Below are 13,760 nucleotides of genomic sequence, written 5' to 3' on the forward strand. Positions count from 1 at the left end.
ACTTTTCTGTACTGAATGGGCTTTATAAATCGAGCGACATTAGCAGTGCAAAGTCAGTGTTTACTTGGAATTGCGGATAAAAAGTGGACAATCCGTCAGTCATGATTAGAATCAGGTAAACTATTATTTGAAACATATTACGTGTGTAAGTGGACGTATTGTTGTTGCACAAGGACCTGTTGTAAAATATAAAATTATGTGAACTTTTGTTGGAGTCTAACTGTATACATATACAAAAGAAGCGCTGGTTTTCTTGTAGTACATGTAAGAATATGTTTAAGAAATTCAATACTGTTTTTTTAAACATTTGTTTTTTCTAGTTTGCAAATCGCAATTGCAATTAGTTGCTATACCCTAGCTACCTCGGGAGTAGAAGCCGAAAATCAATTCACCTTACAATCTGGTTATAAAATTCCAGTGGTCGGCTTAGGTACTCATGGGGTGAGATGAACAATATTTTATTGATATTGATGAGAAAAAGTATACATGTATCGTTGGCAGACTTGGGTACCACAATCATTTTATGGAATGTTGAACACTTTCAAAGAAAAACCAATTTTTCATGAACAAAGTGAATTTTTTTTTGCCAAAAAACTTGTTCACTTGTACATTTTGTAAATTAGAGTTTATTGTTAATTAAAGTAATTGAAGCACTTTGAATCTTTTTAGTTCTAGAATGTGTTTTTTTTTTGTTTCAAATTATAATACGTTGTTTTTGCTGGAAAAAAATTACGTCAAAACTGTAAAACAGACAGTAATTAAATAATATTTTTTTAGCATCAATAGCGCATAAAATTTTTAGTAAAACATTGTATTGCCAAAAAAATTGATAAATCATTCGTATCCAAGTCTGATCGTTGGATATTGGAGTTATAAAATTCGTAAGTAATGGCTGAATTTTCGTGAGCAGCTCGACAAAGAGGAATTGGAGAGCATTTTGACACCTGCTCTCGACAACGGTTTGAGATACATAGATACGGGATTCATGTACGGAAACGAAGAGACGATCGGCAAAGTTTTGAAAAAGTGGTTCGACAAAGGAGGAAAGCGGGAAGACGTCTTCGTCACTTCGAAGGTACACACAGACGGATCCATCCAAATATACTTAATATACATATATTGTTACCTTTGGGAAAGACAGGAGTTTCATTATTCATACTTTCAGCTACCTTACTACGACAACCACGGAGAATCGGTGGAAAAGTATCTGAAAATGTCGCTGGAAAAATTGGGACTGCAGTACGTGGACTTGTATCTGATACACGCGCCGTTTGGCGTGCTTCGTAGTAACGGTGGCTACGAAATTGCCGTTAACGAGGACGGAAGCGTGTTGTTGGACCACAACGTAGACCACAACGCTATATGGAAAGTAAGAACTTTATTTTTTTTATTTTTTATTATTATTATTATTTTTTTATTTTTTTTTTTTTTTTATAATCGGTGATTAATCGGCGCTACCATAGCATCGTACTGGTGTAATAAAACAGAATTGAATCTTTATGATTACATATATATATACTTATTATACCAAGTACATGAGTAATGGATACATTAATGATTCCGCGAAAACAAAAACTTTAGTCGAGAGTCCCCCAAAATTTAAATAAATTCCATATTTATCCAGAAAAACGGAAAAATTTTTGAAAGTAAAATAGATAAAAAGGAATTGGTTTTTTTTTCCTTTACTAAAAACGTTTTGATAAAATGCCCACTCACTATAAGTTGTCCCGAAGGTGTACCCCAAAAAATCTATGATGATTTCGTGAGACTCTCAACCAAAGATTATTTTTTGTAGACTCGCTCGTATAAGCGCAGTTCCAGAACCGGTTCGACCACTCCAAACTATATGTTTATGAACAAGTTCGAATTACCTAGTTCAAAATATTTATATCCCCGAGATTTATTAGCTGACTAATTTATGGAAAAAAAAAAAAACACGCAGGCAATGGAAACACAAGTACAGGCAGGACTAGTCAAGTCCATCGGGCTCAGTAATTTCAACGAGACACAAATATCGAAGATTTTAAAAACAGCCAGCATCAAACCAAGCAACCTGCAGGTACGGTATCTTCATGTACAAATTATTGAATATTCACGCACGTTTGTTCTCATTTCCCGATCATTAAAAGTAGATTACCGGCCTCCATGCTAAGATACACATATTTTTCCTCTTATCCGAAGCTCCGCGTATGTATTACCCTCTTCTCCATGAATCGCGCAATTTTAATGAGTTGTACATTAGCACGATGATTAACGCGATAATTACATGGATTCATCGTAATCACGTGTACCACAATTTCAGATCGAAGTACACCTGTACCACCAGCAAAAAGCTCTGCGCGATTACTGCAAGAGGCACGATATAATGGTAACGGCTTACGCCCCGCTAGGATCACCCGGGGCGAGTAAGCATTTTCACCCGGAGCGAAATAATATTTCTGATCCGTTTGAGCTTCCGTTGGTCCATAAAATAGCCGAGAGCTGTAACAAGAGTGTGGCACAGGTGCTGCTTCGGCATACCGTGCAAGGCGGTGCTGTGGTCATACCTTCGAGCAAAAAGATCGAGAATGTCAAGGCGAATTTGGGCGTCGCTGATTTTGAATTGACAGAGGAGGACATGAAAGAGCTCGATGGGCTTGACAGGGGGAACGAGGGCAAGGTGTTTGACTACAAGTTCCATAAGGGGTAAATTACATTGTTAATCGTTATATGTATGGTTTATTTTTTGGCTCTGATTTTGTTGTGTGATTGTACAACTTTAATTTTTCTTCTTCCTTCTTTTCTTTCTCTTTCAGCATTGAAAACCATCCCGAGTATCCGTTCAACGATTAACAAGATTCTTAGCATAGCTTTTTACATGTACAAGTGTTCGTTCGTGTGTATATTTAAATATATTTTATAGTTTGATTTTTACTCCGAAGATCGGTAAAATATATTTACTTGTCATAAATTGTACTAATTGCAAATTAAACAATAATATATCTTTGTGACATCGTTAATAATCACGACAACAACTGTTTACGATTAGTTTTTCGATGACTCTTTGATAAGTTTATAACTGAGTAAAAAACGAACTCTATTCCTCTTTAGTTTGGTTTGTTATTCATTAGAGGAATTAATTGAAAAAATATTCAATGATCCATTTGTGAATAATTACAATAAATACACCCACGCCAAAACATTGGCTAATGTTTTTATAATCTGTGTAATTCATTAATTTCCTCTCGATGATATCAATACTCGTGTTGTGTAATTCTGTGATAACAAAAAGACCTGAGGGATAATTGAAAAAAACATTAGTAGGTGATAAAATCAAGATTGCATAAAAAAAAGGAAAAATTTATTCAAAGGAATATGCAGTTTCGTACGAGTCGGGATATTTTTTTACTAAAATATGCGAGGTGCGTCAACGTTAAAATTATCACCATCAGCACAATATTAGGTACGAGGACCTGTTTGTCCAAACTAGGTATTAAGATTCAGCGTGATAATTTTTTTTTTTACTTAAAGTAAAAAGCACTTGTTATTATTTAATGACAACTATACGAGTTTTCTTGACATCAGCATAATTTATAAATAAAGTGATACCAGAAACTTTAGTGGTACGCTGAATTATAAGGCAGTATAAATAATTGTTATTATTGCAGTACAACATCTGTAATGAATTTTTGTAAATACAAATGTAATAAAAATGTAATAAAATCTATGAGCTGCAGATTGATTTGGTGGAAAAAAAAAATATAGTAAAGGTAAACACTATCCATAACTATGATGTATGTTATCCTTAAAATCATGCACAAAGTGGTAATTCGTACATAAAACAATACATGCGTATATGTATATTCTTCGTTAATTGGAATAAATGTCTGGCGAGTCAGCAGTTTTCATACAAACGTTATTACCAACACTGTAAAATGAAAACAGTAATCAAGTCTATGTGACACATGTGCATTTAAATATGCCGAGATTAGCGCATTGATTATATATTTATGTGCCAGAGACATGGAAACGATCGTAAGTGTAGATTTTTTTTTTTTTTTTTTTATCCCATCAAGTTCCGAGATAACTCGTGTATAATTGTATCAGTCAGTCAAGTTTTCTACATCTCGAAGGATCGAATCGTCCACAACAACGTTGTTTCTAGGTGTTGGTTTTTTTTTTCCCTTTTTTTCACGAGTTGCCCGCCACGTAGCGCATAATCAATGAGAATTACGTTGCAGATAAGTAGCAGTTCTTTTTTTTTCCTCGCTGTTATGAGTATAAAAATTGTACAGCGATAAAATCGCCGCTTAGTGGGTCCAGATTTCTCGATCAAGTAGCAATGGCTCGTCTAGTGAGGTTAGTTGTATTTCTTTTTTCTCTCGCTCGACATAAAAAATTATTTTACAAACACTTTTTCATTCACTTTTAATTGCTTCTTATTCTGTTTCACTGTCCCCATTAGACTATAAGTAATAATTTCAAAACACGTAAACGCATGAAAATTTATTTGTAGGCACATAAATATTGAAAATAAACGATCCTCAATTTTCTCGTCGTCATGTATAAATACTCGTACGCAAACATATAACGTGATTTTTATATTTCGTACAGAAAAAAAAAAATAAAATTAAAAAAAAAAAAAAAATACAACCATTGTCCAAAGCGTAAAACATAAATGAGTCATGGTTCGTAATTGTCGTTCTACTTTTTTTCTTTTAAACGATTTATCTGCGTTCCACTTATCGAATTGTATTTTTTTTTTTTTTGCTTACGAAATAAAATTACACAACTGCAAAAGTACTTTCAAAAAGTGTGTCAAACATCCGACCTCTATACACACCATACACCAATTCAAACGTACGAAAAAAAAAAAAGAAAAAAAAAAAAAAATTGAAATCGGAAAATTATCCACTGCCGCGTACAATTTCTTCGTAAATCAAGTTTTCCCAAGGCCGGTTATATACATAATGTACAACTTAGCCAAGCTTGTACCCACATACACGCATCTCCTGCGAATCCATTATTTACCACGTAATGTCCGATCGGAAGAAAGAGAGAATGTAATTACAACATAGTTAATATACGTACACAGGGAATCCTGCATCTACGGCTGCCTGGCCGTGGCCTTGATCTGCTCAAGTGCGTCGGCCGTCCAGAGTACCATCAAACTGGCCTCGGGCCGTGACATCCCCGTCATCGGACTTGGCACCTGGCAGGTGGGTCGATATTGTTACATTCGCACCCGTATAATTTACGTTTTCTTTTCTTTTTTCACTCTCCGACTATGCGCGCCAACGTAGGAGCGTTAAAAAAAAAAAAAAAAAAAAGGATAAGTTGCAGTGGCGTGATTCACGATGATTTATCGGCTTATCGAATCGAGCCATCGACAACACGAAACGAGCGTATATTTACGTTAGACATGATTATTGAAATTGGGTAACTCGCGTATAAACATTTTTCTCGAATTTCGAAAGCAAGGATTCTACGAACGCTGTCGAGTAAAACGCTATTTTACGGCCCGATGAATCAAGACGCGAGAGCGCGCAATTTTGTGCAATCCGTACGCTCGTTCGAGGATGTATTTTTTTTTTTTTTTTCTCCTTCTTCAACTTTGCGATTTTTTTTTCCCTATCAGATTAAGCCGGAGGACGTGGACGCGGCTGTAACGACTGCGCTTGAAAGCGGATACAGGCACATTGATACCGCCTTTATCTACGAGAACGAGGAAGCGATCGGCCGAGCTTTGAAAAAGTGGTTCGACAAAGGAAACAAACGCGAGGATCTGTTTGTCACTACCAAGGTGAGATCGCTTTTACGTACATGTACTGCTGAGTACCTTATGTTTGTGGTTTTCTTGGTAATTTGAAAAATAAAGATGCAACGGTGTAATTCGTTTGATTTCATTGGAGGAAAAGATAAAAAATCGGGACAAAAACTGTAGTGTTGAAAAATGAAGAAAATACCCTTTGAACTTTTAAAACTGACGGTTCAAGTCAATGTGTGGTCGAGTAAAACTTTCGGACCGCATCAAAAACTACGGAAATAGGGAAAAATCGGCAACATTATTTAGCACAATCTTAGCAACTTGTAATTTTTTTTTTTTCCCTCTCTTTTAGTTGCCACCCCAGGGTAACCGGGCAGCCGACGTAGAGACGTATCTCAAGGCTTCTTTGGCAAATTTGGGCTTGGACTACGTCGACATGTTCTTGATCCACGTACCGATCGGCATGGTTAAGGACAAAGACAGCTTAGCTCCTGCAATGGAGCCGAACGGTGGGCTTAAAATGGATTACGATACCGATCACGTCTCCACATGGAAGGTATACTGGACTTTGCCCTACCATACGATGTATTTTCTACCCACACGTTTATTTTCATACGAAATAACGCAATGTTTTTCAGAACAGCAAACTTTATTTTTTTTACTAATTATTTTGTCAACAACTTCATTGTCATTTTCAAGTTTAAGGCCTTGTTATTTCACATAATATATGTTATTATCCTGTAATACCACAGCGATACATTGAAAAAAAAAATAAAAAAAAATAAAATTTGATCTATAAATACTGAAACTCTGAAACGCGTCAGGCAATGGAGGCTCAAGTGAAAGCTGGCCGAGCAAAGTCCATCGGTCTGAGCAACTTTAACGTGACTCAGATCCTAAACATCCTCGAAATCGCGGAAATCAAGCCCAGCAATTTGCAAGTGAGTTTATTGGCTATTCAATATTGCTTACCAAAAAAAAAAAAAAAAAAAAAAAAAAAACACCAACATTAACCCGTATAACATTAGGTGGAACTGCAAGCTTACAACCAGCAGAGGCAGCTGCGCAACTTCTGCAAGAGCAAGAACATCGCCGTGACGGCTTACAGCTCGTTGGGCTCGTCCGCGACGAGGAAAGACTTCAAGTCCGAGAGTTTCAAGTCGATGGCGAATTTATTGGATCATCCAGTCGTGACGAGGATCGCCAAGGCGCACGGCAAGAGTCCGGCCCAGGTGTTGCTGCGCCACCAAGTGCAGGAGGGACTGATCGTCATACCCAAGAGCAAATCGGCCAACCGCATCAGGGAGAACATTGACATCTTTGATTTCGAGCTGACGATGGATGAGTTGAAGGAACTCGACGGTCTCGACGTGGGAGAGGACGGCCGGCTTTTTGACTTCAAGGCTTTTAAGGGGTAAGTGCTGTCCGCGGATTAATATACATACATTATTATTATTATAACTGTTTTTTTTTTTTTTCTTCATACTCAGGATCGAAAAACACCGGCACTATCCGTGGAGTGCTCAACTACTGAAGGTGCGATAAATTAAAAGCTGAAAGAAGAAGAAGATAATTGAGATAAATGTACCCCGATTACTCATTTATACCTGCAAATGGAAATAAAAAAAATAAACAATGTTGAAAACAATGTAAAAATAGAACTTTTAAAAAACAACCTGACTCATGATTCAATGAAGAAAAAAAAAAAAAAAAAAAAAAAAAACAACTTGGTGTTTTATACATGGTCAATAAAGAGTTTTTGAGCCGTTCAGAGGCAGATGTGTTCTCACGTACAAGTGTACAATAAACCGATGGGCACTTTATTTATTTTTTTTTTTTTTTGTTTGCGTTTCGAATCACGCGAAACCTTGTAAACCACACAAGGTTGAAAATACGCTGCCCGAGCCAGTGGTACGTAACAACATTATTTTCATCTCGAATTAGTTTCGACGAATAGGTGTTAATTCCCTTAGTTGAAAAAAAAAAGACATTGGCCAAAAGTTAAGCATGTATAATGTACACACAGTTATTGACATATGTAATAAACAGAGAATGTTAGAAGCGAAAAAAAAACGCACCAGACACAAGTTTATATCGAGATGGGAGGCGTTGTTGGCACATTTCGTTGAAAAAAAAAAAAAAAAAATTGCGAGACAAGCCGAACGAGCGAATATGAAATGCGTATCCATATACACGTAATCCCCATGTTGCGACAGATCCTCCGTAAATGGCCAATCCTCGGTTAACCATGTCCATTTGTGGCATTGGGGGAAAAAAACCATCAACTCAGCTCGTATTATTACAAAATTATTACGCAACGTGTATGTAAAAAGCCGACGACCATTCGCAGAGTTGTACGTACATCGGTATGAAAGCGCACATGCACGTGTCAATGGCCTCGCCTCTCTTTCCCTTCTTTTCTCATGTACACGCGTACAGCTGTGGCGACAAAAAAAAAAGTGTTGTTAAAAACAACCATATGCACACAATACAGTCGGCAATTAGCATAATAGACATCCGCATGCAAATATTGGCGCGATTGTTATCTTACTCGCGCCTATGGGCGATTACAATTTGAGTAAACGCGTATACGCGCTCTTCACTGCGTAAAGGAAAAGGAGAGAAAATCCGGAACGAGTGAATTGTTATACCTATACGGCGAACATGGAGATGAATAATAACAACAAAAAAGAAGAAGAAGATCCACCCACTTTTACTCTCTCGAGTGTACATACATTACGTATACACGAGCTCGCGCCGGTATGCGTATATATATTTAGAGTTGCGGGAATATGCTGCGCTTCATTCTCGATCCGAACCGGTCGGGAGGCGAAGAAGACCCGGCTCTGCGCGTCTTTGTGTAAAATCGACGATTTTTTGTCTTCTACATTTCCTTCATTGTTTTACCATGAAAATGAAGTCGGCCTTGGGAATCTGCTGTTTCGTTTTGCTGGCGACGGGCTTTTCACGGGGAAATGCCGTGGAGAAGTACCGCCTGTCTTCCGGCCGCGAGATCCCTGCTGTCGGACTCGGCACTTCCTCGGTAAGAACATACAATTTGGATTCAATTGGGTTGGTTTTTCAACATTTCCTTCCCAACTATAAAAAAAAAAAAAAAAAAAAAAAAAAAAAAACATGTGTTTCAGATTAAAATCGAAGAAATGGAGAAGGCGATCTTGGGAGCTTTGGAGAACGGGTACAGGCACATTGATACCGCCTTTGTCTACGACAACGAAGCTGCGATTGGAAAAGCTCTGAAAAAGTGGTTCGACAAAGGAAACAAACGCGAGGATCTCTTCATCACATCGAAAGTATGCCTAAATGCTATTTTTATTTCTTTTTTTTTTTTTTTTTTTTTTTTTATCTATGAGATCGAGATTCGAAGATTTTCTTTCTTTCAGCTTCCAACCCACGGTAACAGACCACAAAGCGTCGAAAAATACTTGAAGCTCTCGCTTAAGGATCTAGGGCTGGATTACGTCGACATGTACTTGGTTCATACTCCGTTCGGCGTAGAGGAGGGACCCAACAATGCGCCTCTGGACAAAAATGGACTTGCACTTTTCGAGCACGTGGATCACAAAGCTCTGTGGAAGGTATAACGTACTGTGTGTTATCAATGTAGAAAAGGCAAAGTTTCAAATGGATGATATTTTTTTTTACGACAGGCAATGGAGGCCCAGGTAAAAGCCGGTCGAGCGAAATCCATTGGTCTCAGCAATTTCAATCAATCGCAGGTCTTGAACGTTTATAATAGCGCGGAAATCAAACCCAGTAATTTGCAGGTATAGATAATGATTGCTCGTTTACATAAGCTTATTGTATGCCTATGCTACTGTGTTTTCTCAACAATTTCGTTGTACGTGTACTTTTTCTTTCTTTTACACGTCCGTGTTGTACACGACTGCTGCAATTACAGTCATTGTGCTTGACGAAAAAAAATCTTTCGTACGCAGGTGGAATTGCACGGTTACCTTCAACAAAAGGGCCTTCAGAAGTTTTGCAAGGACCATAACATGGTGATGACCGCCTACGCGCCCTTGGGCTCCGCACCTGCGCGAAGCGGTATTCATCACGGCACGGAAAAAGATCTGCCACCGCTCGTCGAACAGCAAGTGGTGAAGGAGCTCGCCAACAAGTACAAGAAATCACCGGCACAGATTTTACTGAGACACTCTGTACAGAGCGGACTTGTTGTCATTCCCAAGAGCTCGAACCCCGAGAGGCAGAAGGCCAACTTGCAGATTTTCGATTTCAAACTGACCGAGGAGGAGATGAAAAAGATCGATGCTCTCGACAAGGGCGAGAAGGGACGTGTCTTTGATTTCTTGGCTTTTTACAAGGAGTGAGTCTCATATTTATCGAATAAAAGCGTGATTGGGTATTTCATTGCGTACTGATTGATGATATTTTGTTATTTTCAGTCTTGGCAAGAACCCTCAGTATCCTTTCGTCAAGTAACTGTGCGCAAGTATCTACGATTAAGTCTACGTGAAATCAGGGAAATAATATTTTTCATGTAGTTGCAAAGTATTTTTTGTTCCAAAGTCTTTTATAATTTAGCCTTATGCAAAATAAATTTTTATACACTTTAACTTCAAGTTTTAGTTTACTACAAGTTGTTGCATTAAAAATTATTGTCAAGTTTCACAAAGAACCGACATTTCATGGATGTTACGATAATGATCTTTTACAAAAATTTAAAAAATATTAATTAAAATTTGTAAAACGTATAAAAAGATTATTATGTAAAAATTTACGATAGTTCTATGAACGCATAAAACATGCTTAGGCCACAGTTGTACATAAATTCAATTGGAAAATTCCATAGTAACGTTTGTTTATCACCTTGCAATACTCCCGAGTTCATTAGTATTTGCAACTTGAATTAATAATTTCCACGATCCTTAACACATTCGGAATAACATTTTTCGCTGCATACGGTGTTGCAATTCTCCTCGTCGAATCATTGTGTGTATAACCTTGTAAATCGCTCGTTCGGGATATTTTTTATTGATAAAATCATTGACAATGGTTCTCTCTGAAACCTGTGTGCCAATCACAAAACGTTTTTTTATCTCCTTGTCCAAACGATTCAGCATTTCAAAATCGTCCGTCGACGACAAACCCTCTGCACCTAAAGATTAAAAATCATTTTTTCATATCGATTTAAAAACATAATGAAAGAAAAGAAAAAAAGTATGAAGCTCACCTTCAAGAGTACCGGATTGTGCGGCAGTCATTGTAGACACTTGGAACAATCTAAGAGCTTCATCAACGTGAGTCTCAGAAACAAATGGTAACAGCTGCATTTTTGCTAGGGATTCGGAAATGCGGATAATAGCCTCGAGTTGACGAACGGTTATTGGTATACTGGATTTCTTGTTGCTATCTTTTTCCATTTGCAGCGAACTCGAGCGCATCATCACATAACGATTTTTTAGTTTATCAGCTGCTTCCACAGTTAGACGTGGACCGCAAGTTCTGCAAAACAACGAAGCAAGATAATAAAAATTACAAGCTCTAACTTAAATTGAAGGAAAAAAAAATAAATAAATAAAAAAATTGCTCAACTCACGTCCTGCAAAAGTGAATGTATTTCTTAAGAAGAGAGACCGAGAGTTCACCCTCGACCCCATTCTCCTCGGTTTGCATTGCATTAGCGTGAATACTGAGTATATGTTTCGCTAGTGTGATATCTCTGTCATGATCGTGCTCATCCTTGACGACAAAAATCATATCGAAACGTGACAGAATGGTAGGCATGAAATCAATGTTTGCATCGCCCTGCGTCTCGTCCCATTTACCATAGATAGAGTTAGCTGCCGCCAATACTGAACAACGAGTGTTTAGCGTTGTTGTGATTCCCGCCTTGGCTATCGATATTGTTTGCTGTTCCATGGCTTCGTGAATGGCAACGCGATCGTCTTCACGCATTTTATCGAATTCGTCGATACAAACTACACCACCGTCCGCTAGTACCATAGCACCACCTTCCATTACAAAGTTTCTCTATAAAAATTTATAAGAAATCAAGTCACGAACAGTATTGAATACTTTAAAATGCATAAAAGTGAGTGTTCATGATCATGCATAAAGTCCTTTCACTTTTCGTGATATACCAAAGTAAATTTTTTACATACCGAGGAAGGATCGCGTATCACCGATGCGGTAAGACCAGCTGCAGAGCTTCCTTTTCCAGACGTGTAAACACCAACTGGAGAGACAGTCTCAACAAACTTCAATAGTTGAGATTTAGCGGTACCTGGATCACCAATCATTAATACGTTGATGTCACCTCTCCTGCATAATGCGTCCGGCATCCTTTTCCTGGAACCGCCGAAAAGCAGACAAGCAACGGATTTTTTCATGTCAGTCGCACCATAGATGCTAGGGGCTAAACTTTTTATGATTCTCTCGTATATCTCTGGATCTTTGGATAGTCGCCTGAACATATCTTCCTCGTCGGAATCGACGGGAAGGTAGATGCCTACAGTGATGAAAAATTAAAAAAAATTGTTCAAATTGACAAACGTCATAAAAAACGAGCTTAAGTTAAAAAGAATTCAATGTAGTATTACCATTTTGGTTGTTTTCTCCATCCACTTGTATACCAACAACACGGATGTAAGACGAGCGGATGCCCACTGAAGCTTTCTCGCTACCTCTAGATTTACCTACTTTCAGTACTTTTTTGATTGAAAGTATGCCAAGAATTAAAACTTTGTTTCCAGGAACGACACGGTCGCACAAGTAACGATCGACGTACAGTTGCACGTGCCTTGGTATCTCGCCTTGTGGTACATCGTGATGAAATTCTTGTACCTTTAAAGTTTGGAAATCGATGCATTTACACTTATCTGGCATGATAAAGTATGGATCCAGTGGACACTTGGGTCTTCCAACTTGTTCTCTGCACACGTTTTACATGATTAAAATAAATAAATTATGTTTTCATTTAAATACACGGATTTATTTCTCTTACACATTGCACTGTCGAGGCATCGGATATCCTTCAAAGCCTGGGTTGATGGAAAGGTTGGGTATAATGTTTCTGCATGATCTACACTGAATTGAGATTTTTGTGGCTTTAGACCTGATTCCACTTGCCGAGACTATGATTCCAGAAATTTTTATTAACTTGGAGACGGTATCAGGCTGAAATAATTAATTTTTACTTAAAAATTTATCATAAGCTCGTGAGATTGTAAATTGTCATTTTTAAAATACAAAGCAGACCTTCATTCCTCTTAAGGAAACACAATGGGCATCTGACGACAACAAGACCTGAATATCTTCCATTCGCTCTTCTCCAATCGGTCTTGGACTTGTAATCTCGTCGGCAACTTCTTTGGCTGCCTCCTCGAAAACAGGCAGATACTCGGTCGGCTGCTTCGATATTTTTTCCTCCAAGGACTCATCGTAGGCAGCCAAATCTCCTAAATTTACCTCAACCCAGTACTGTTTCTGATTATAGTTTCTCTTGAGAGTATCTCTGAAATAAATTAATAACGATGAAAGTTTGCATTCAAGTTTCATGAAATATCATTGGAACTCTGTGTTGAGAATTAGTTACCTGTATTTGTAATTGAAATTGCCTTCCTGAAACTGTCGAAAGAACTCTTTGAACTTTTTCTTGTAAGCTTGGAGATTCTGCGCCGCATTAGCCTGAACATCTTCGGCAGCGAAATTGTCAGAGAAATAAACATCCCCTCGGTCAAAGCCTTCCATGATGAAAAATTATTAATTACACCAACAAATCAAAAAATCTCTCCGATGATTGTAAGGAGCTCAGTTTGCACAGAACAATTCTATGGATTCCTTGACGCAAAAAAGTACCCCTTCTGCCTTTGCTTTTTTAAAATTGAGTTAAAACTTTTGTCCTTACAAGTTTAATTGCAACCACGTTCTTGGTAATTTTACGTAAACTCGTAATTACTGGCCATGTTCCTGGGCGTCCTGGCAAACGAGGAGGTTCAGTGGTTATATATATATTTTTTGGCGCGATATTTGT

The 13,760-nt window shown here is 37.8% G+C and overlaps 4 protein-coding genes across 4 annotated transcripts; 3 read left to right on the top strand and 1 right to left on the bottom strand.

Annotated features, from left to right (window-relative positions):
* The first annotated feature begins 101 nt into the window (after nucleotides 1–101).
* Nucleotides 102–2,869, top strand: LOC149374973 (aldo-keto reductase family 1 member A1-B-like). Its single transcript, XM_089590766.1, has 7 exons — nucleotides 102–115; nucleotides 321–441; nucleotides 911–1,075; nucleotides 1,166–1,369; nucleotides 1,943–2,059; nucleotides 2,303–2,685; nucleotides 2,796–2,869. The coding sequence occupies exons 1-7, from the start codon at nucleotides 102–104 to the stop codon at nucleotides 2,830–2,832; spliced, it is 1,041 nt and encodes a 346-aa protein (XP_089446892.1). The 3' UTR covers nucleotides 2,833–2,869.
* Nucleotides 2,870–4,231: 1,362 nt separating this feature from the next.
* LOC106646475 (1,5-anhydro-D-fructose reductase-like) lies at nucleotides 4,232–7,413 on the top strand. Its single transcript, XM_089591173.1, has 7 exons — nucleotides 4,232–4,338; nucleotides 5,075–5,198; nucleotides 5,618–5,782; nucleotides 6,099–6,302; nucleotides 6,571–6,687; nucleotides 6,775–7,160; nucleotides 7,237–7,413. Exons 1-7 carry the CDS (start codon nucleotides 4,322–4,324, stop codon nucleotides 7,289–7,291), a joined length of 1,068 nt encoding a protein of 355 aa, XP_089447299.1. The 5' UTR covers nucleotides 4,232–4,321; the 3' UTR covers nucleotides 7,292–7,413.
* Nucleotides 7,414–8,552: 1,139 nt separating this feature from the next.
* Nucleotides 8,553–10,572, top strand: LOC106647410 (aldo-keto reductase family 1 member A1-B-like). Its single transcript, XM_014363810.2, has 6 exons — nucleotides 8,553–8,789; nucleotides 8,893–9,057; nucleotides 9,148–9,342; nucleotides 9,415–9,531; nucleotides 9,703–10,091; nucleotides 10,171–10,572. Exons 1-6 carry the CDS (start codon nucleotides 8,655–8,657, stop codon nucleotides 10,205–10,207), a joined length of 1,038 nt encoding a protein of 345 aa, XP_014219296.2. The 5' UTR covers nucleotides 8,553–8,654; the 3' UTR covers nucleotides 10,208–10,572.
* On the bottom strand, nucleotides 10,292–13,728 carry LOC106647409 (Minichromosome maintenance 5). Its single transcript, XM_014363809.2, has 8 exons — nucleotides 13,323–13,728; nucleotides 12,986–13,241; nucleotides 12,732–12,904; nucleotides 12,328–12,659; nucleotides 11,890–12,236; nucleotides 11,325–11,758; nucleotides 10,959–11,230; nucleotides 10,292–10,883 (listed from the first exon to the last, which is right to left on the bottom strand). Exons 1-8 carry the CDS (start codon nucleotides 13,475–13,477, stop codon nucleotides 10,654–10,656), a joined length of 2,199 nt encoding a protein of 732 aa, XP_014219295.2. The 5' UTR covers nucleotides 13,478–13,728; the 3' UTR covers nucleotides 10,292–10,653.
* Nucleotides 13,729–13,760: the final 32 nt, after the last annotated feature.

Source organism: Copidosoma floridanum, unplaced genomic scaffold (genome assembly GCF_036245765.1).
Source record: "Copidosoma floridanum isolate Cflo_tuat_1 unplaced genomic scaffold, Cflo_Japanese_pri ptg000013l, whole genome shotgun sequence".
NCBI classification, from domain to species: domain Eukaryota; kingdom Metazoa; phylum Arthropoda; class Insecta; order Hymenoptera; family Encyrtidae; genus Copidosoma; species Copidosoma floridanum.

Coding starts and splice junctions, on each gene's coding strand:
- LOC149374973 (XM_089590766.1), top strand. Junction 1,076..1,165: donor ACGTCTTCGTCACTTCGAAG/GTACACACAGAC, acceptor TCATACTTTCAG/CTACCTTACTACGACAACCA. Junction 2,686..2,795: donor GACTACAAGTTCCATAAGGG/GTAAATTACATT, acceptor TTTCTCTTTCAG/CATTGAAAACCATCCCGAGT.
- LOC106646475 (XM_089591173.1), top strand. Junction 5,199..5,617: donor TCGGACTTGGCACCTGGCAG/GTGGGTCGATAT, acceptor TTTCCCTATCAG/ATTAAGCCGGAGGACGTGGA. Junction 7,161..7,236: donor GACTTCAAGGCTTTTAAGGG/GTAAGTGCTGTC, acceptor CTTCATACTCAG/GATCGAAAAACACCGGCACT.
- LOC106647410 (XM_014363810.2), top strand. CDS start 8,655: ATGAAAATGAAGTCGGCCTTGGGAATCTGCTGTTTCGTTTTGCTGGCG. Junction 8,790..8,892: donor TCGGACTCGGCACTTCCTCG/GTAAGAACATAC, acceptor CATGTGTTTCAG/ATTAAAATCGAAGAAATGGA. Junction 9,343..9,414: donor ATCACAAAGCTCTGTGGAAG/GTATAACGTACT, acceptor TTTTTACGACAG/GCAATGGAGGCCCAGGTAAA.
- LOC106647409 (XM_014363809.2), bottom strand. CDS start 13,477: ATGGAAGGCTTTGACCGAGGGGATGTTTATTTCTCTGACAATTTCGCT. Junction 12,660..12,731: donor ATGCCTCGACAGTGCAATGT/GTAAGAGAAATA, acceptor AAACGTGTGCAG/AGAACAAGTTGGAAGACCCA. Junction 12,237..12,327: donor TGGAGAAAACAACCAAAATG/GTAATACTACAT, acceptor TCATCACTGTAG/GCATCTACCTTCCCGTCGAT.